Source organism: Venturia canescens, chromosome 2 (genome assembly GCF_019457755.1).
Source record: "Venturia canescens isolate UGA chromosome 2, ASM1945775v1, whole genome shotgun sequence".
In the NCBI taxonomy this organism is placed as follows: Eukaryota; Metazoa; Arthropoda; class Insecta; order Hymenoptera; family Ichneumonidae; genus Venturia; species Venturia canescens.
The window spans coordinates 2,144,936-2,166,272 of record NC_057422.1 but is presented as its reverse complement, the minus strand read 5'-3'; the positions used below and the strand labels follow the sequence as shown (position 1 = coordinate 2,166,272).

General features: G+C 40.8%; 2 protein-coding genes across 2 annotated transcripts in view; both read right to left on the bottom strand.

Moving 5' to 3' along the window:
• Window positions 1-21,337, bottom strand: part of LOC122407097 (nucleolysin TIAR) — a 610,998-nt gene that overhangs the window by 507,821 nt on the left and 81,840 nt on the right. The window lies entirely within an intron of this gene.
• Window positions 19,614-21,094, bottom strand: LOC122407098 (peritrophin-1-like). The gene is made up of 2 exons (XM_043413087.1): window positions 20,937-21,094; window positions 19,614-20,062 (listed from the first exon to the last, which is right to left on the bottom strand). The coding sequence occupies exons 1-2, from the start codon at window positions 20,941-20,943 to the stop codon at window positions 19,767-19,769; spliced, it is 303 nt and encodes a 100-aa protein (XP_043269022.1). The 5' UTR covers window positions 20,944-21,094; the 3' UTR covers window positions 19,614-19,766.

Below are 21,337 nucleotides of genomic sequence, written 5' to 3'. Positions count from 1 at the left end.
TACTCGAGATTCTCACCATACTCTGGATCGATCTACTCGATCTACGTACGAGTTTGTTCGGCTATACACTGGCCTCTCGTGCATGCTTTGGTCCTTAAAACCGAGTGTACGAACACGTATGTCTATTTATCTATATACGTGGCTATATTCATGGAGATAGTGAGTAGAGCATCGTGGATAAGGATGTACGAGAGAGCCCAGGAGACAAATAGGCAGAACGACGTCCGAGAACGCAGCAGCTGAAGCTTGCTCGAACCCATGAACATCGAGAGAAAGAGAGAGAGAGTGTCCGGTGGAGCTCGAATACAGCCAATCGTTGTTTCCATGCTTTTGCTTCCTCTTGTATATCTGCTCGTAGCGTGAATACGTTTTGTTCTAACGAAACGCTTCTGGATCCAGCAATAATCTCATTCTCTATCCCTCGGTTGCTTTAAGCCTTCGAAAGTGTTGCCAGGCATAAACGCATCGGGGCAATCACTCATGAAAGCCCTACGCACGTTACCGAAGCGTACGGTCTCGAGCGGATCAGCATATTTTCCTTCGATGACCTGGAAATCATTTTTCTGGCCTCGAGACGTTGCAGACATTTCTCGCGTTATCGGATTCCTCAACGATTTGCTTCGGCCACGATTCTTATCTCACGAGAAGCCTCGCCCCTCCACCACGACCGGAGACCAAACTCCGTAGGAATGCCTCGTGTATTTTTAATACAGTGCGCCTGAATATAGCTCAACAACGCGACGTGCCTGCTTCTGTTGGAACCCAAAGGGTATAGAATCGCTGGACAAAGCCCAGGGGCTTGAAGGGCGAGAGAGAAGCTCTGTATATGATAATATATATGCAGCAAAGTGGCCGCGTGTACGGGATATATATTTTTCGGCTAGGATGACCACAGCCAACGCATCCAATTGCCTCGCCTCTTTCGTGTCGGTGTCCACTGCGATTCATTACCTCTCTATTCATCGACGTTACCAACGTTGCTGGGAAGAGCGCACAGTCTTTATCAGAGCTCGTGAGCGAGATAGAGAAACGGAGAGAGAGAGAGAGAGAGAGAGAGAGAGCCAGGGAGCATGGGGGAGGTAGAGAGGAAGCTGGAAGAACAGCGCTGCCGTTTCTCTCCACTAAAATCACCCCTTTTCTCGCCCCTCTCTAAATAGAAGCGTATTGCCTCAGGTAAATTGTCTCCGGTCAAATATCTTTCAGCTTCACACACACACACACACACATGCAGGGACGCATACTTCCTCGTCTTCGAGGATCCTCAGGAATTGGAATGGGATCTGCCTCGCGACGAATACATAATTTTGAGCCTGTGGCATGGAAACTGATCGATGAAAAGTGACTACAAATTAGGTAATCGGTGAGGCTTTTATTTTTTTGAAAGTACTTTGGTTGTAGAATTCTCGTAATGGAAGGTCTTTCGGGCTACGAGATTAAACAGCTCCGTTCTATCTCACTTTTATTTCTATTTTCCATCATATTTTTGACGAGCTATTTTGGCTAAAGACCTCAACTGTATATCTGGGACAAGGAAAAGCAATCAGGACGGATCATCTTTTCATTTGGTTTGCCTTTTTTCTATTAGCCGACGAGCGCTATACGCGGAATGCGATTTTCTCGTTTTATAGTCACATCGAGCTGGATGAGGACGGAGGACGAGAAGCACGCGGTAATAATCCGGCGCGATCGTCGACAAGGGCCACGAAGGGTGCAGAGGAAGTGGATCTTAGGAAAAGGGTAAAACCTTCCGGGCACTTTCGCGAAAAAGCTCGAACGAGAAAAAAAATAAGCGAGGTCAGATGCATTGAATGGTTTTGTTGTGTTCACCGACTCTCTCGCACATGTACTGTCTTTTCAAGCCTTTTTCCTTTGGCCCCAACATCTTTCCTTCTCTCTCCTTCCATCTCGTTTCGCGCCGAGCGACACAATGGACAAATATTAAAAACCATAAATTCATTCATTTTCCTAGCGGGCTTTCCCTCTTCTGTTCACTCTCGCGTTGTACTTTTTGTTACATTGTTTTTTCCAGTCTCGCCTTTATTCCTTTTTCTCTCCTCGAGCCCCGCTCTCGCGAGCTTCTTTTACAGGCGTTCGCTACTTCTAATGAAATTCCCACTGACTCTTCATGCTACGGCTGCTTTCTCACACACCCCAAAAGAATCGCCTCGTCTCTCGTATCCTCAAACCCGAAGGGAGGCTCACCCCTTCCTCCGAGACTCCCCCACACTCACGATTTTGCCGTCAACCCCTTTAAACTCTCGCGAGATTCACAAAACTTTTTACTTCTTGTATCACCGTTTTTATTTCATTCCTATTCTCTCTTTTAGCTCCTCACGGACAATACCGTAAACTTTCGTGCAGGCCCCAATCCCAAGTGAAAAAGTCTAATGCCGTTTTTTTAGACTGCTCCTTCCACGTGAACTACCCGGCCAATCGTATTTACGAATTCACCGAGGATTTTTCAAATTCGTCTTACATTTTTCAGTGGAAAAATAATGTTATTCCATTCTTCGAAGAATGAGAAAAATTCGATCAAAAAGTTTCCTTCGAAGGACATATTCCAACGATGGGAATTCGCGTGAATTTTTGTTCCAATCCGCAATTTTAGTTTACCGTATTTTTTCATTCGGCAAATCCCGTTCTTCGTTTTCAATTGATTTTCAAGACACCCTGTATGGGAGGGCAGCATCCGCGAGGAGCGACGTAATTTATATCGGCCACGAATTTATCGAGGTTTTCGGTACTGGTGAATGCTTCGACTGGGCTATATTAAGCGAGTACATTGGCTGTTTCGGGAAATAGAAAACGCGATTCTCGACGTGCTCGCTCAAAAGGGAAGAAGTATGCCACCACGAGTCATCGTAAGTGTTGCTTTTCGACTTCTCCTCGACAGCTCGGAGTACTTAAAATCTCATTTATATTGGCCCGCTATCTGCGTGAACATAAATTTCAACTGGGACTGCCTCGTACAGCATTTTCACACGTGTGCTTCCACAGAAGTTGAGCAAAAGGGTTTCTTTTCCCCGGCCCTATAAATTCCCACTGGAATGCACGTACATTTCTTTCATATCGATCGTGTCGAGCAGAATTTATCATCGGAGAGCTAATTTCGTACAGAATTCTCATTGAAATTAATTCCCTTCTCATTTGAGCAACTGATTTATTTAAACATTATTTTCCTTTGCACTTTCTCAAACAAAAACGATCCTATCTTGTCGAAAAAAAAAAAAACAATGTTTTTTCCTTTCCAACATCAATGTAGTTTCGCCATGAAATATCCCATGGAAATTTAAATGTATAAGGTGAAATAAGAGAGAATCCTGCACTCCAGTGTCCTACGGTGTGAAAGAGTGGGCTGACGACGAGGGGGGAGGGGGTTGAAAAAGATCTCTCGACGTCTGGGTTCAGGTGGCGTTTCAACCAATATCGTAAATCCAGATCGAATTCGAGGTGGAAAGAACATCTTCTCTCTTCTTACGACGGTACTTCTTTCCGTTTATCGGTCGCACTCTTTCACCAAGAGTTTCGCGAAAATACGCATTTTACTCTCACTTTCTTTTTTCTTATTTATTTTATTCATTTTATGTACCGCTAGCCGATTTCCTCGGTCTCTCGGATGCACACCGCCGAACGATCCGATGCTAAAGGACCTGCAGACTCCATCGCATATACGCGCGAAGCAATATCTTGGACCTCCTTCGCGCGAGAAAATCAAACCCGAGCGGATCACGAGCCGCAATATATGTATATTTTTATCTCGCGATTCCGCGAGTTTACAGGTTTATGGATAGGTGGAAAAACGATCAAAGCGAAAGCACTTGGCGTCTCCCTTTTTTCCTTTCATTTGCCTTTGTATTTCCTTTTTTTTCTTATCTCTTTATCGCTTTTTCTATATCTGCAGGCATTCGAGCGTCAACCGTGAGCAAACGTACAACGGCCTGGAAGCGAGCCTGGAAGTCTATTTCCAGTGTTTGCATGCTGCTTTGTCCTCTGTACGATACCAAAAGGCTGCAAAAAAGTTTCGAGTTTTTTGATCTTTCACTTGTGTCTAACGAGTAACGAAAAACGTTCATTCTTATCGATACAGCAAACAAAATTCGACTCTCGAACGTCGATAAAATTGATTAACCCGTAAAATAGTGACAAGTTCGTTGCACCGTTCGCGAGCTCTCGATGAACGAAGTATGAAAAAACCAAAATTTCATAACCGCCGAATAAATCTAACGGCTCGACGAAAATGGACTTTGATACAAGTTTTATTCGCATAAATACTCGTTCGGAGGAAAATGTAACCGACAATATAATCGGGTTGTGCGTCGTTTGGGAACAGGATAGTTATTTTTCAATTCGTTTGCCCGATACTCCGTTCGTTTTTTTCCTCACATGCGTTCTACTGTTTGTATTTATCGCGTGTCCGTATCGAACGTGGCTTGCGGCAAAATATCCTGGGGGACTCTTTTTTAACCCGGCTGGCCTTGCGACAATGCCAAACGGCAGAGCGTTACGCAATTACACGTTACGAGGAAAAGGGGTAGCGAAAAAACAAGGATCGAAGCGGTGCGGGTACGCCATCGAAAACTCGTGCATATTCGGTTATGTAACTCGGTATAAACGAGTGTATTTCGTGATACAGCCAATGTGCTTTTTGGGTTTGACGAATGTTCCAACATTTCGTCAAGGCTTCGATGGCCTCGAGAGATCACGTGATTATTTTATCGTTGATAAAAACTCACGCTTTTCGAAACGCCGGAATAAACAAACGGAATATTTATTCAAGCTTTTCATTTTAAATGGAAAAAAAACGAGAGACGAAATCGCTCATTTTTCGATATGTTTTTTCGGAAACGCGGCTTGTGTAAACTCTCCTGGTTCTCTAACGCGTGCTCGCGTTCATGTTTGTTGTTCGAATCGAATTAAGCCCCCATTTTCATATGATCCGGTGAAGCTGTGATTTTTTCAACGTTTTTGTATAAAAACACTGCCTCAAAAATGTTCAATTCGCTGTTTGAATATTTCGCCTCATCGTCGTTCTTCGTGTTTGAATAGCGATGAGCTCGTTATAAAAATACAACATTTTGTTGGAAAGCGATTCCAAATTCCGCAATCTCCTTGAAACGTTTTTTTTTTTTTTTTTTTTTTTTCATTTAAAAAAAAACGTGATGCCAGCCGAATTTATAAAAACTAGCTTTTTCCGGTAGAGTCAACAATTAAAAGAGACAAATTACGGAGCAAATACACTTGCTATGTCGCTGCATTTGTTAGAGATATTCGTTCGTAATAAAATTGATTGGATTCAATCAGTACCCAGCGAAGCGTATTTGTGTTCAATTTATCCGAAGAATAATTCATTACTACGAGGCCGAAGAACGACCGGTCGTTTTGTTTATAAGCAGCAAGCATTGCATCAATTTATAACCGGCGTTTTAGTGCTTTTTGTCGATCAAACATGGCAGCAGCGACTTTTTTCCTGGGGGTAAACGAATGCCCATAATATTCGAAGAATTAAAAGCTCGAGTGAACGACGCGAGCTCTGGCTGAATGAGTAATGACGTCACGAATGCTTATATTTCCATTTTATCCTACAAACTGTCTCCAGCAATTCGCTAGTTTTTATTTCCCATTTAGTCTATACGATGATATACATGTAACAACTAGAAATTCATGGAAATCGAAAGAGCCGAAGAGAGAAAGATGGAGAGAGAGAGAGAGAGAGAGAGAGAGAGAGAGAGAGAGAGAGAGAGAGAGAGAGTAAGTGGCAAGCTGATAACGGATCGAAATTTAATCGACACCAGTGCTCTCCAAATTGGATGGTTTTCTAGGAGGGAGAACGCAAGATATAGCTTTTCGGGTACACATTTACGGCGATGTACATGTACGCTTTAGCTGCACATTGCCCTGCAAACTTTTCCATTGTCCTCGACACGTTGTGATCATCGAGTCTATGTATATACGTATTCGATATTTGAACTCGTACATTGCGAGTGAAGCTTTGATCGATATTGCATGTCGGTGCCAAAAAGCTCGGTAGCTAGTTTACAACTAATTGAACAGAGAATTAATTTTACGGGTGCGTCTTGTTTTCCGGATAAATGTTCGAATGTCAATGCCGATTAATGCATCGGGATGATAGCCCGATGGCTAATTCCGTTTCTCATAACTTTCGTGTTAATTGAGCTTGTTTTTCAGCCAATTATAATCATTCGTTCGTTATTTTTTATGATTCGGAAAAGAATTTTGATTGAATTGCTTTTCCATTGATTCAACGATCCCCCGAACCGAACTTCGTTCCGGTGAGATTGCTATCAATTTTTTTTAAATTGAGTTACAGTGCGCGATGGGAAGCAGCATAAAAATTTGGCTGAAGTAGTTCCCTTTTTTTCGATTTTTATCCTCCCCATAATGTGTCGTTGTTCGCATTGGAAATGCGTTACATCGAAACATCATGTATCAGAGAATCAAATAAAAATATCGTCCTTTTTATGAGGGTTAGAAGGTAAGTGGAAAAAATAGAGATCAATAAAAGAATGGAGTCCTTGATGGCTTCTCCATTCGAAACTGCCAACTTTAGCGAAACGTGAGAGTCGTCAAAAAATGTCTGCGCAAGATATAACGAACACGTGTGCACCCACTCACCAAAAAATACACACATGTACTTCCAAATTTTTGTCTCCTTTGTCATCCACTCCTCTCAGAATTTGCTTCTCTCCTTCCTCCGAAAAAATATACAGTTCGTAAAAAAAATGCGTTCGCATCCAAACCTTCGAAGCCATAACTCTCGACTTCGAAACGAGACACTCACGCCTACGGAGCTTCCGAACGAGAGGAGAAAAGAGTGAACAGGAACAGCGACAGGAGAGGAGAGAAGGATGAAGAAAAAAAAGCGAAAACTATAAAAATGACGAGACAAAGCCGGAAAAAAGAACTGGCAGGGTGAACAATGAAATGAAAAACCCGAAATTCCACCGCAGGCTTTCACGTGTCTCGCCTGTTTTTTCAACAACAGCCCAATTCAACGTTCAACGAGTTGAACTTGCTCACAAGACGAGATTTTACAGAAAAACTAATATGTCAGGGAACGATGCACCTGATGAGAGGATTTTGGTATTTTTTCTTCAAACTTGCCGACACTACCGTCAACAAATAGGATCGACAATCACCCTTCAATTTGAACATTCTTCACAAAATCTCGGAAATGAATTTCGCTTCTATCGTAAATAGTTTCGGTTTATACGATAGATAATAACTTTGGCTAGTCGCTAGTAAAAAATTCTATTAAGTTATGGGGAAGCAAAATCTGAAAAATCAAATCATAACTTTCGGCTTGCCTCCGCGTGTATCCTACGAAACGACGAAGCTCCTCTTACGAGTTCACGTTAAATGAAAGCTTTTCAATCCTTTCATCCGTTTTTGGGACAAATAACGCGTGGTTACGGGATGAAGATGGCCGAATATCGCATCGATATAACGTATCCATAGAGCACGAAGTACGAGAGAGAGAGGAAAAGGAAGCTGGATGAGTAGAGCGAGAAGAGAAGATTTTATTTCGCAAGAAAACGACGTCCCTGGGAAGTCTTACACTCCGGCTGTTGTTCCACTTTCATCCGGGCTGGAGGAAGCTTCGCCAGATGTGTGTGCACGTAGTCCATGCGTATGGGAAGGTTCGTGAAAAAAAGGGAGAGGGAGGGAGGAAGCTGTGCTCGGATGACCTCCAACATTGGAGAGAGATTCGTGTCCAAATCTTTCGCAACTGTCTTTACCCTTTCGAGCCCTCGGACAACTGTATTCGAAGTCCCACCCTCAAGTGTGCCCGGAGGCACCCTAGCGGGGGGATTTCGCCTTGAAAAAGCGTGAGTGAAAGAAACCCGATGATTGGGAACGGAAGAAAATGGGTTAAATAAAACGAGAAGAATGAGAGGAAAAAAGTCTTGAGGTTGGCGGAGGGGAGGAAGACGGGGAAGCGCGCCAGGGGAAGAGAAGATGCGAGCTCGCTCTCTGGCTGGGAAATTGTTTTCGGTCAAACGGAGCATTTATAAGCCGTAAAAGACCGGCATCGCGTTCGGGCACCGAACGATCTATTAAACTTTTACGAGGCTTCCCTCGAAAAGCTTTAACCGACCCTGATACGTATACATATACGAATATATATACACAAATGTACGCAGCACTTGTGCACCCTGGTACAAGAGCCATTCCGATGGCGCTGTTGTCGATAGTAGTGCAGCTTTTCCTCCGTTGATCCAACCCTCACCAAAACCCCCATCGCACTATTCATACATTTATATTTTGTCTATTCTCCATCCACCAACTCTTCGCGAATCGTCGCGTTTGACCTTATTCATACTGCGTTAGAAATTTTCACTCTGGATTATTGTTTCTCCCACACTGAAAAAAAATTGGTTGAAACACTTGAAAAATGTTCAATTTAACTTAAATATTTAGTCTCATATGCACGATAAAATATTTATTAAATTTCACAAACTATTTAAATTTAAATAATTATTAAGATAGCGAATTGGATTAACGAAATTTAGGGTTGTGTCACGATATTTGGGTTACTCTAACGTCAGCATATTCTCTTGCTAAGAAAATATTAGTCATCCGAAAACTAAGAATACATACAAAAAAGCTGTTCGTATACCAATGACTGAAATAAAGAAAATCAACTATTTGATCACGCAGGCAGAAATTTAGTTGGTTAGTTAAGAAATATGCAAATCCATTTAACTAAATTATATATCAAATCTGCTGAGCTTTCTTTCGAGGCAGACATTTGTATAAACAATTGATTTGGTTCGTCATCGATAAGATTTAATTAAGCTACATGAAGAAAAAATCCGACTATCAATATAATTTATTTTTGACAAATCGTGTTGACTAATATAATAATAGATTTCAACAAATTTTGGGTTATATAGAATCGACCAGTATGATTCGATTTACAAAATATTTATCATTCTCAACAAAACCAGACACTTCAGAACTTGATATCCAAATAAATGTGTCATAAAAGTGTAAAAGTGAATGTTTCGAGTTCTTCGAACAAAAGATTTGATTTCACTAGTTTAGTTAATTCACATAAACAAAAATTTAGTGATTCGGATAAATGAACTTATTCATCGCAAGCAAATATCAACTAAAGACATTTAGTTGTTACAATGATTTTCTTTTCTCAGTGCACCTTCCAACTCACTAACATATTCATCTTACGTATTTTATTACTCTGCTCTAATTCATTTTTTATGTCCCCTCGAGCTGAATGAAACCCTGGAGAGATTCAACTACCGGTCTAGGGAGAAATCTTTCCAATTATTTCCTGCGGATTAATCAATTGTAGAATAGTAACCAGCTCGCTCCGGTGCAACTGCAAACATAACAACGAATTGAAGAACACAAAGATTTAATCCGGATTTTAGTGGTACATTAAACACGTATTAATCAAGTTTCACCTTGTTTCCTGGAAACAGTTAAAATAGTAACGAAACAAACGATAATAAAATACGAAATCGGTAAATTTTCATGCTATGAAACTGTTGTGATTCGAAAAGTGTTAAAAAATCAATAAATAACCGTGTTTTGTGTATACAAAGTCTTTTAATTTCTCTTCTGGTGGTTCGTCAACAGGAAATCTCAATTTTTCGTGTGACGTTGCGTGATAATTTCCGGATCAATTCCAGAGCTGGATATAACTGTCTTTTCACCTGATAAAGATGAATCACAAAAATTATTTATTATCCTATAATTAAAATACCTACAAAAAAACCAATTCAATCCGCAGAAACCAAAAACAATTATATTGTCATCATTGGGTGTAATGAATCCCCAGCCATCACCAGCTAAAATTGGGATATCAAGTTATACGAACAGAGTATCGTGAGACCGTTAAGCAATCCGCGGCCATCACCAGCCAAAATTAATTGAAACCATCTAATGAATTTTTCAATCCGCGGCCATAACCAGCCAAAAATGTTGAACCATGTAATGAATTAATCAATCCGCGGCCATCACCAGCCAAAAATAATTGAACCACGTAATGAATTGCGATCATCAAGAATAATAATAATGATATGAAAGCCAATACCTTAGATCCTGATTTCGTATTTGATTTTGGGTTTTTTTTTCTCTCAATACGCACATCCATCCTCAATCAACTCGATGTGTTGACTGACTGTTTTTTTTTTTTCGAGTCGTTTCGAGTTCATGACAACGGACCACAAGAGAAAGAAAAAGAAAACACTCGAGCGCGAGCGGTTTCGCCAAGTTCACTCAATGAATAAAAATGATTTATTTTCAATTACTTTCCATTGAATTACATTGGGTTTTTTTTTAAACAAACCGTTTTATGGATAAATGAAAATGGAGAAACAGCGAATAAAATTTAGCATTGAAATTATGCACTTTGCGAAAGAGACAAGTTCGTTGAATATTTTCGTTTTCAAAGTTGATTTTATAATCCATAAAAATTTTGGCCACTATCTCATCACAACGGTAAAGAACTCGTAATAAGTATATTCGAAGGTTATACGACTGGAAGGAAATAATTGAACGATGCAAAGTACCGGTCTTTATATACGTGAGAATCGTTTAGAACACGATGTCGCCTGATACGATCTACCGATGAGTGGGGGGGATTGAATCGATGCGAATGTACGATGACAATAATAATGAATAAGTAGATGAATAAAAGTCAAGTCGAATAATCGACTCGATCGAATGATATTCCAGTTCAATTTGCCAGTTGAGCGGATACCGTCGATATAGTTATATCACTCGAAAAGTTGAGATGCTCTCGATGTTTTTCCATTTGGACGCAGTCCCGATGCTGCTCACGATAACAAAGAAATGAAAGACGAATGAGAATGGAGCCGAACGTCAACAGGTTTTTCTCCATCAGGATTGCTGAATAGCATATTTTACAAATCTCGACGAATAAATCGATCGAATTCGACAGTGATGAGGTAAAATGACTTTCTAATCTTCAGCGATAGTGTGTGCTCGTTTAGGTTTTTCAATCTTCGTTAAACGGAACGATAACAATCCGAGGACTTTTCAGAGACTCGAGTGATTGTTGACACTTTGTTCGAATGGGATAATAAAAATCAGGAAACTAGTTGCGAGACAAAGATTAGAAAGATCCTTCGTACTCGAGAAGGATGAATATTGCTGTTACTATAATCGAGCACGTGTGCTGGGACCATGGAGAAGCTTATCTGGAAAGAAGTAGTTCGAGCTCGAAGTAATTAAGAATTGATAAATTTTTAATCTTGGAAGATCGAGCTTCACATTTTTCAATGTAATAAAAGATAGCGTTGAAAGGGATTTTGAAAAAGTGTAGCAATCGATCTTGGCTTCGGTAGAAATAGAGCGAGGTCGCACATAAAATAATTCACGACAAAGCCTAACGGTCTCGTCGCTTTCACTTTCCTCCCATTTTTCTTCTTCTTCTCCTTCTTCTTCCAATTTCCCTTTTTCCCGGCTCCGCCGGTCCCCTCCCTTTTTATTCTTAGCGTGGATCTTGCTTTCTCAACCCTACCGTATTTTCCGCTGCTCCGAAAGCTACGAAGCCTCGTGCACGAGGGCTTCTGTATTTCGCCGTTGTGGTAACAGACCCGCTACTTCCTCATCGTCACGAAGAGAGAGAGAGAGAGAGAGAGAGAGAGAAAGAGGGAGAAAGACAAAGAGTAAGCGAGACTGAACCATCCAACTTTCCGTGAGCGCGTAATGAACTTGTGAATATTTAGTGGGGTAATTGCCCACCACCGGCTGAACGCGAGCGGTCCAGGGCAACCACCGCCAGTTCTGTGCCTGGCTATCGGGGAGGCACAGCTTCCTCTGTGTATGGGACGAAGGCGTGCACGCGAAATCCGAATGCAAAGCCAATATCGAGCGAAGCCACCTGTGCTCTCCGGCCGTACTACATTGGGACTTTCCCCTTGGCGGATAGATACACATGGACATTACTATGTGCATGTATATTCATTCCAGAGGCTCTTTCGCTCTCCTCTCTAGATTCTAACTCTCCCCACAGAGTGTAGAGGAAGCCTCGTCTCTGGCCGAGCTTCTCTATCTCTCTCCCTTTTGTAACGGCTCTTCTGTAAAGCATAAATCCAACCACAGCCGGGACAAAACGCTCCCGACCTCGGCACCCCATCGATAATTCGATTTCACTCTAAACGATACAGCGAGAGAACACCACAAGGATATTAGTTACGTATAACGAGCCTGCACCCAAAGGGCTTCGTTAAATTTCCATTCGAAGAAATCGACATCAATATGTACATTCCCAGTCGAATCATTTCTTATCGTTTTCATAATTAAATCACATAAACTCATGCAAGTCGTATAGCACAAATAAATTTTCTTTCGTTCATTCAAATCCAGAATTTTAAAGGAAGTCAATATAGAATTATGCTGAAGTTCGCAACGTTGGGGTCGCGAACGAAATGATGTAAAAAAGCCTCGAATAATTCCAGTAATTCTCCAACTTGGTTCCCTGCCGAAATTTCAGTTCGTAGTTTTTCACCGATGCTTCGTAAATTGAAAAATTGGTGAATCACAAATGTTTTTTCGTTCATTTCGTTGGACCCGAACGCTGCAAACTTCAGCGTCGTATCATAGACCATTCGAATGTTCCGACACTGCAAACCTCACTTTGATCTCCATCAATCCCTTTGAACTCCAGACGACAATATTATGATCAGCCCGATCGAACTCGCCCATTGTAAATTAAAAATAATCAATGTTTTTTACTGACAAAAATTATTTTAACATTTACATTTTTTACATCTACATTTTTTCAAAAACTTCTGTATCTCTTTGAAAAGGGCAAAAAAACCATCCGCACGGTCAAACTCCGAGGCTCCCCCCCCAAGGCGCAAGGCTCTGCAAAAATGTACAGTCACCCTGTAATCATCACCGTGTCATGTGCTCAAAAGCTCTCCCTCCCCTTATCTCCTCTCTCTTGGTCCCCCACACATACTCCTACTGAAAGTTTGTGCATATAAGATCGCACGAGAGAGTGATTAAAACCGATAATAGCACAGGCGTGTATAAAAAATTACCGAGCGGGTAATAAATGGGCGTGCCTTTAAGGAGACATGCAACAAAACTGGAATAGGCACACATACGTGCTGAGCATGAGTTTATCGAGCACTTCTCCCTGCTTGGGGCTGAGTTTTCTTTTTGTGACTCCATTTTTCCTTCCCGAGTGATGTTTTCCCGAGCTCTGAGGATATTTTGTTATGGATTACGAGGGCAGAGAAGGGCTCGAACTGCGAAATTTCACACTTGCGAGTTGCGCCTCTTTGTTCGATCGGCGCTCATAGCAGTGAGTGAAACTTCCATTGCGAGCTCGTAGTAAGGAATAAAACTGAAATAACGAGGGAGAGAAAGCGAGAGGGACCACCCTGCTCGAGTTCTTTGCACGCTATCGGAGCGTTTTATAATCGTCGTGGCGAGCTTGTTTTCTCATGCACTTTCTTCCTCTCTCACTCCTTCTCGTTCTCTATCAGCCGATTTAATCCTCACGGAAAAATGTCCAGCTATTAATTTTCTTCTCAGCCAACTACCGGCCTCTGAGAATGCCCGCGAACGACGAGGAACCCTGAGCCGCGAACACTAAATCAAATAAAGTTTATATACTGCTTCTAATACTTTGCTTTCTATAAGTCATTTTATCATTTTTATCGTTATTTCAATAGAGAGGAGAAACGGAGTGAGAGCATGCTGCAGTTTTTCGCGAGCCTGCTACGCAAACTGAATTTGAAACAATGGAGCTACTTGGTAATTCTTCATTCGAAACAATCAACGGAGCTTTTAAATTGAAGAAAGAAATTTCTGAGTGTAGACCAAACGAGAAAGCACTAAACGCTTTCGTGACTCGATCCCATCGTTCCTTTTTTTCTGCGAATTGAAAATTGCCAACGATAGCAAAATTTTCCTTGCCATCATTTGTGCGTGTCGTTTCCTCCTTTTCACTGTTACTTTCCTCTTTCCTACGAAATATAAAATCCTGAAAAGCCTCATATGCATACACAGACAGGAGATCGCGCATGTTTTCGTAATCGTGGATGTTTGTACGCCTGTCTACGTGGCACGGAGCATTTCGTCTTCGGCAGAAAAAGACTTTGACGTACGGGAGAGAAAGAGCAAGAGAGAGAGAGACGTTTTTTTCCATTTATAATCTATTTGCTGGCTGGTGTGTACAGAAACTTGTGAAAACGAGGGTGGAAGCAGCCCTCCGCCAATCGGTTTCCAATTTCCTAACAGAATGCTCTTCCATTTAAAATTTTTTCGCTCCCGTGCTGAATGCTCTTCACCCGCAACTCCCGTGCATTTGCTTCGGCTCAAGTTCGTATACACGTGCAAATATATGAAAAGAACAAACATGCCAGAGACGAAGAACAGAGAAAAAGAGACGTCGCAGGGAGAGCGAGAGGCGAGAATGGCCGAGGAAGATGAAGCCAAGGAGCGAAATAAATAAATAAATAAATAAACGTGTCGATAGATAAAAGCAGAGAGATAAGGAATTCTCGAAAGCCTGAGGGAGAAGAAGCAGCCTCCTTTGGACGAAAAAGCGACAAGGCAGAAGAACGAGTGACTGACTCGTAACGATAAGAAAGTCTCAATCCGTTTCCTCCTTTATGTGCACTTTCTCTTTCCATTCTACGTTTTCGTCTCGTCTTCCACCCTCGTTCTCCTTCCCTCCTCCGAGTTTCTCGATACATTATTCTCTGTCCCATTCTCTCCCTCGTTCCATCCTCCTCTCCACAGGATTCCTGTGCTCCTGAATTCGCTCTTTTTTTCGTTCTTCTCTTTCTCTCTCTTCCTCCATTTACGGCGAGAACGCGACATTAACCGGCGTCGAAGCAAGGTGCTGTGGTACGCAGGCACAGCTCGCTCCCACCGTTGCACGCCTTGCGCCGCAGTATACAGTTGGCAAAATTGCTAGTAAAGCTTCCGCGAAGCAAAAGGGAAAAAGAGAAAGAGAAAAAAGGATGAAAAGGTAAGAGAATGAGGCTCGACAGCCTTATAGACGAGAAGCACGGACTGAGGCGGAAGAGTGAGAAGCATCGGAGCCTCGAACGAAATAGGGATTTTAAGTGACGCTCTTCTGATGAGATCTCCGCTTTCGTCTCGAGATCGGCCTCGAGCTTTACGCATTTCGCTTCTTTCTCTCGATCTGCATCTCCTTTCTCATTCTTTTCGGCCCTCCTTCTTCCAGGATACAAACCAACCCACGAGAATTCAGTCCAGTCCTTCCTTTTTACGGGGAACTCTATCTTTGGCCTTGACGAATCTCCTTTCTCAAAATGAACTAAAATTGCACTAGGAACGTTCCTACGTACGATAAACCAGTTGACTTCGGAGCTTCTTTTCATACGTGCTCAGTAACTCAGTTCAACGACCCTGTCTCCATGGCTGATCAACAGAATCCAAATGGAGTTCACCTGCCAATTGGACCCAGTTGATGACACTTGTCCGACGCAAGGTCAAAATGTCCTGACAACAAATAACCTGGTAAATATTATCCCATGTATCTAGAGTAACCCTCGCATAAATAATCAGTCTATTAATATCTTACGCAAATACAAATCACAACACGAGCAAACGTATCATCATGTATTCTATGTGTGATGCCGATAATATTGTATATTTCAACACAAGCACATGTGACGTTATGCCCCAAAATATTGTTTTTCGATCGGAAATTTAAAAAATGATTAAATTCTTGGGCTGTGCGCAAGTCCACACAAATAACACGAGTCAACACAAAATTTGACATTGACATTTGAGTATGAAATTTTGGTAGATTTGATCATATTGGAACGGAGGATAATTTCATGGCATGGGAAGTTTGCTTTTGTATCGAGGAAAACGTTTGAACGACATTTTTGAAAATCACTGATTTCAATTTGTATTTTATCATAAAACCATACAAATATGAATGTATATTAATTTGATTCACTTTAACTATCAAACTACCTTGCAAAAAGGTAGAAAATTATTCAAAAATGAACACGGGCCCTGTTTCATGTAAATCTGTGTTCTCTGCTTGTACAAAACACCTTATTGTTCTTTACCACTCAAGTGCCATCTGGCGAGACACTGTGTCTGTGTAAGAACCCCACTTTTATCGCGGCGTATTTTTTAATGTATCAAAATTAATGAAAATTCTAATGAAAACATGAAAATTAATATTATTAGTGTAATTATCACAAAAGCAAACTTTATATGAAACAAAAGTATTTTTTTTTCTTTGTTTTTGAGTATAATTAACCAGAAAATCATGAAATGAACTTTAGGATAAACAACAAAATGTTTTTTGTAGAGTCGTGTAATCGTCAATAGAAGGCTCTCCACACGTCGCAGCAATATTTACAATTCTCTTGTTTTCATCCCGACACTTTTTTATTGTGCTACCATCATCTCCACGAAGAATTCACCCCACTTTTATTTTTGTGAGATAACAATCCATAATAATCATTCGCAGAAATACCCCCATAACAACATATCCCCAAACTATTTACACATTTCTTATACGCATTTTGTATTGGGCTATCTTAACATCACGATATTTTGTATCCAGGATATTTTTACATAGAATAAACAACGAGGATATTATTCCTTGTTTATCATTGCACGGGATATCCAGGTCGGACCCCCACTCGCCCCACCCCCATCAAAATTGAGTACATCAAAGTCTTACCACTTATAAATAGTTTTCAAACAAACAAACTCGACCTTATCATATATAATCCTCAATTATTTTCACCCCAATGGACAGACCCTGATAAGATTACATCCAAGACCATATTATATGCCGTCCGGACAAGTTAATCCTTCTGTTCGATCGATCGAATCCGATAACGCGTGTGGAGTACGTGTAAGAAGTGGACCAACCTCTCTCGTGTGGGATCGAGAGCCAAGCTGATATTCAGCAAGTCAACGTACGGTCAATTGATTTCCTACAGTATCTACTTCAGATAATATATAGCTATAAATATACGTATACACGGTGTATCGATACAAACAGTACGTATATGCGGAGCACTCGTCTCAAGTACCGATCATGTCGAGTGTTTCGACCACTACGCCAAAGTCCGATGCACACACGTGCATTCACTCCGAAGTTGGATCACACGATTGGAGTAAATGTTGACCGATACATGAGATGACCGAGTTTCAAACGCTCCAGCCGAAGATGATGTCATTTTATTCAAGGCTCCGCGAATCTACAATTACTCCGACGATAAATCCCTCCCGTTGGTGTAACACTAATTCCAAATGAGTCGTTTGGATAGTGGATGCATCAGAAAACGGAAAACGGAGAAACATCCAATCGCATTAGGACATTTTGGACGTTACTTTTACTGTTGGAGATGAAACGAACGAAAAATCGTTCAATTTCAAGGGGAGCTCAGATTACGCGAATTTTATTCCTTCAACTTTTTGTCCTGATCACGATAATGAGAAATTTCTCGGTCCGAGTACCTCGACGGAATACTTTCATCGAAATATCGGAAAATCCCTAAACTTTTACAGATTTTTAATCATCGTTCCCAAACACCGACCCGTCCTCGCGGGTTCGCCTTCGAACACGTTAAATCCATTCGATTCCTTTCGCAAAATCATATCACGGAAATATGTATATAACACGTCACGTTCCGAGGAAACGACACACCAAATAAGACTTAACCGAGCACGACGATACTGCTCCAAGAGGCTTCGTCCTCTTAAGCTCTGTTACGGTTAAATTGCAGCGAGGAGTTAGATACGTAGATGGTCGTAGACCCTCACCATTCTATATAGATACACGTTCCAATGCATTTCCATATACGGGGTGATCCACTCGAGCGTACCGTCAGTTGATAAATTTTCAAAACCTCGAAAAGTAAGAAAAGATACTCGAAATACTACTCCAATTATCGTATGTTTTACAAAATCTTCCAAAAGCAGAATGCGTGTGCTCCTGCATCCGAAAAATGATTGTGGTTGCTCACAGCTGATTGCTCAAAATTGATAAAAGAAACGCTGACGACGAGAAGTGAGAATTTTGGATATGAATTCAAGATTTAAGTGAAAAAACGACAAAAATTCTCAAGAAATTTGATTCTGATTCATTCAAATTTCCATCGATTCTCAAATTAACGAATTGGCATAAATTTTTAAACGCACGATTGGATGGACAAATTTCGATTTTACTCTTACTAAATTTGAGTTTCAACCTAATAAATTAATTCATAAATCCGGTCACGCTTTTAATGACGCCGAAGTAGAAATCATTTTCCATTACAGTTCAGTCAGAGCATCGAACTCCCTTCGAATGTACTTCGACGATTGTGCCTCAGTTTAGTTAGCCTCCGTCTGCTCTTTTATCTCATCATCAAGATTTGCGGGTTTTCGTTCCAGACACACCTTGTATATGTTTACAAATACACACATGATATTCTTATACACAGCCACATCATAAGACACAGGGACGAAGGTACACGCCCTAAAAGCAGGAGAAGACGTACGTGCTCGTTCTCAGAACACACACATATCGCCTCCACGTCCACAGAGAGTTCGAGGGACCTATTTCCCCACGTATTCCACTCGTAAAGATGAGTTAACGTACGACTAACTTACGAGTAACATATACGGATTAAGGTACAACACTGTTTCTCTAAAAGCATAAAGCACAAAAGTACACGAACACGAGCAAAAAGCCTTAAAAATATCGAGCCAAATTAACAATTTCAGAGGAGCTGATATTTCGAGATCTCGTGGCTGAAAAGCTGCACTGTGCTACGACGTTTGTCAGGCGGTCGTTAATGGGACCATTTTTAAAAGGCTGACTACCCTCCCTGGACTTCGAAGGTCCCATTCTGGCAACTCTTTCGAGAAGTAAACCAAAAATTTGTCGGCTCAACTGAATATGAACATTTCAAAAAAAGGGGTAAATTCAAGTTATTCTAGCAATGAATCGTAAGTTTTAGTGACTTTGCAAAATACGCTTTGTAATGGACATTTTGAAAAATTTAATCCAGTAAATGACTGAACTTTGGGGAATAAGAGAGATGAAATTAAAGGAATTAAAAAATGAAATTGGTAACGATAATCGTGCGTAGAATTGAAGTGCAGTTCGATTTTCCCGAGAGGATTGCGAAAAAGATTTTTCTTTAAAAAGTCTGTGGGCGGATGGGGAAAAAACGAGAGGAGGGCTAAAAGAGAGTGAAATAGAGGAAATAAGAAGTGAGAACGAATGTCGACGAAGTGAATGAACGTCGTCGTGTCAGACGGAAAGTGAAAGAAGGAGAGTGACGAAGAGAAGAAAGAGGGGAGGAAGTAGCAATAGGATCGAGTAGAATGAAGGTTTCCTGGCGAAAGCGACATCCACGATAAAAGATTCTTTTTCACTCCTGTACAGTCCCAGAGGTTTTTCCCTCTTCTTCCTATTTATATACTTTTATTAGTTGTATGTATGACTCCACATGGTATGAAACTACTTATGAGATGTATGCGCTGTGAAAGGATAATGGAAAAAGCTTATACATCGCTGCCATTTTATATTTCTCCTTTTTTTTCTAATAATAAAATGAAATTTGGTGAGGCAGAGTGTCAAAGCAACAAAAGTCTTGCACTAATATTTTATTTCAATAATCATACGGAAAATTGGTTTGGTAAAGCAGCGACAAATACTTCATAGGAGATCGTTGAATTGAGTTCGTCCACGAATAATTCACACGCCATTTCTTTCGTTGAATCTTCAAACTGATGTTTTCGCCTCATTTTTTATTGAGCAATCCTGCCACAGAGCAATTAGCTGCCCAGGGCCAGTCGCACACGGAAAGCTTAGGATTGAAGTGGAGCCCCTCCGGACACGGCATGTAAATCGGCGCGCCCACATTGCAAACGTAATAACTTCCACAATCCAACGGATTGGGGACCAGAACTGCCCAGTCTTCTTCGCCTTCGGCTGGAGGAGGGGCTGCGTCACAGTTGACTACTGGATTATCAGCGATTGGGGAACCAACTATTTCCACTACGACGACCCCGAAGATACAAGCGATGGCAAAAAAAGCTGAAGAAATTGTAACATTTTTACTTTCATTTTCGAAATCTCTTTGGGACAGTCTCGGAATCGTGAACTTCATTTTTTTTAAGGAGGAACATCAGCTTGTGTGAGGTCATGTAAATACGAATCTGATTGTTTTTATAGTTATCAAAGTAATTTACTTTGTTTGCATGGGATTTGCCCCCCAAAATAGGGACGCCACTTTTGGGTGGAATTTATGTGAAATATAAAAAAATGGCAGAATTAAACGACCTCCAATTTTTCACATGTCTTCTTTAGAGCTCAAACTGTGGAATATTACTTATTTTTCTAACCTATCACCATTTTTTAGTTGTTTTTGAATATGGAAAGTTGAGGCCTGTGGAATTATTTCCTATGCGTAGATGGTAAATATTCCGAATTTGCAAATTATTTACTAAAAAGTGGCTGGATTAAATGAATTTAAAATTGCATGGACTATAGAGAATATATTTAAAAATGTGTTCTAAAAGTTGCATTAAACTATCACTATTTTTATGATGCTGATATTCCTCCTTAATCAGACGATTGAACATAATAAAACCGCATTGATCGGATCACTTGAAAAATGCATCCGGTGCACTGCAAAATCCACAAAAAAATTTCATTCGCTTTGAAAGAAACTTCAACGTTCATGAAGAATGAAAAGTTTCAGTACGACTGAAAAAATTTGACGAAAATTCAAAACTTTTTTGTTCACGAAAGCCGATGAATTTTCACTTAAACTGATAAACCGATGAAAATAATTTGATTTCATCTCATTTTCGGATCCAACTTATGGCAAGAAATCAGTAATTGAATCCTCGGAATTAACACACCCATCAATATAATGGTTGAATAAGAACCGTACAAAAACTCTTACCTTTCATATTGATTGGGAGATATTTATTCAGTTCGGCAGAGATAAGTAAATCAGCGAAGTCACTTTTCCCGGTGTACTTTTGAGGTATTTGTGAAAGCTCTGAAGCCGCGAGTCTTTATATACGGGACGGTTCGTGCGCTAGAAACTTCTTATCGAGCTAACGAATTTTCTCCGTGTCGTCTGACTTTTATTCCAATTATCAGTGCAATCACGAATTTTATTTCTATTATCAGTTCAGCAGAAAGATCGTAGCGAGTCAGTCAGTCGCACGAAGGTCGCAGAGCGGTTTGCCCGATAGCCGAGCGAACGTTCGTCGTCGTCACTTGCAACGAGTATCGCGAATCCGATCAGCGAGCAAAGCGTGAAACGGCGATTGCGTAAAAAAATGAAAGTAGCTTCAA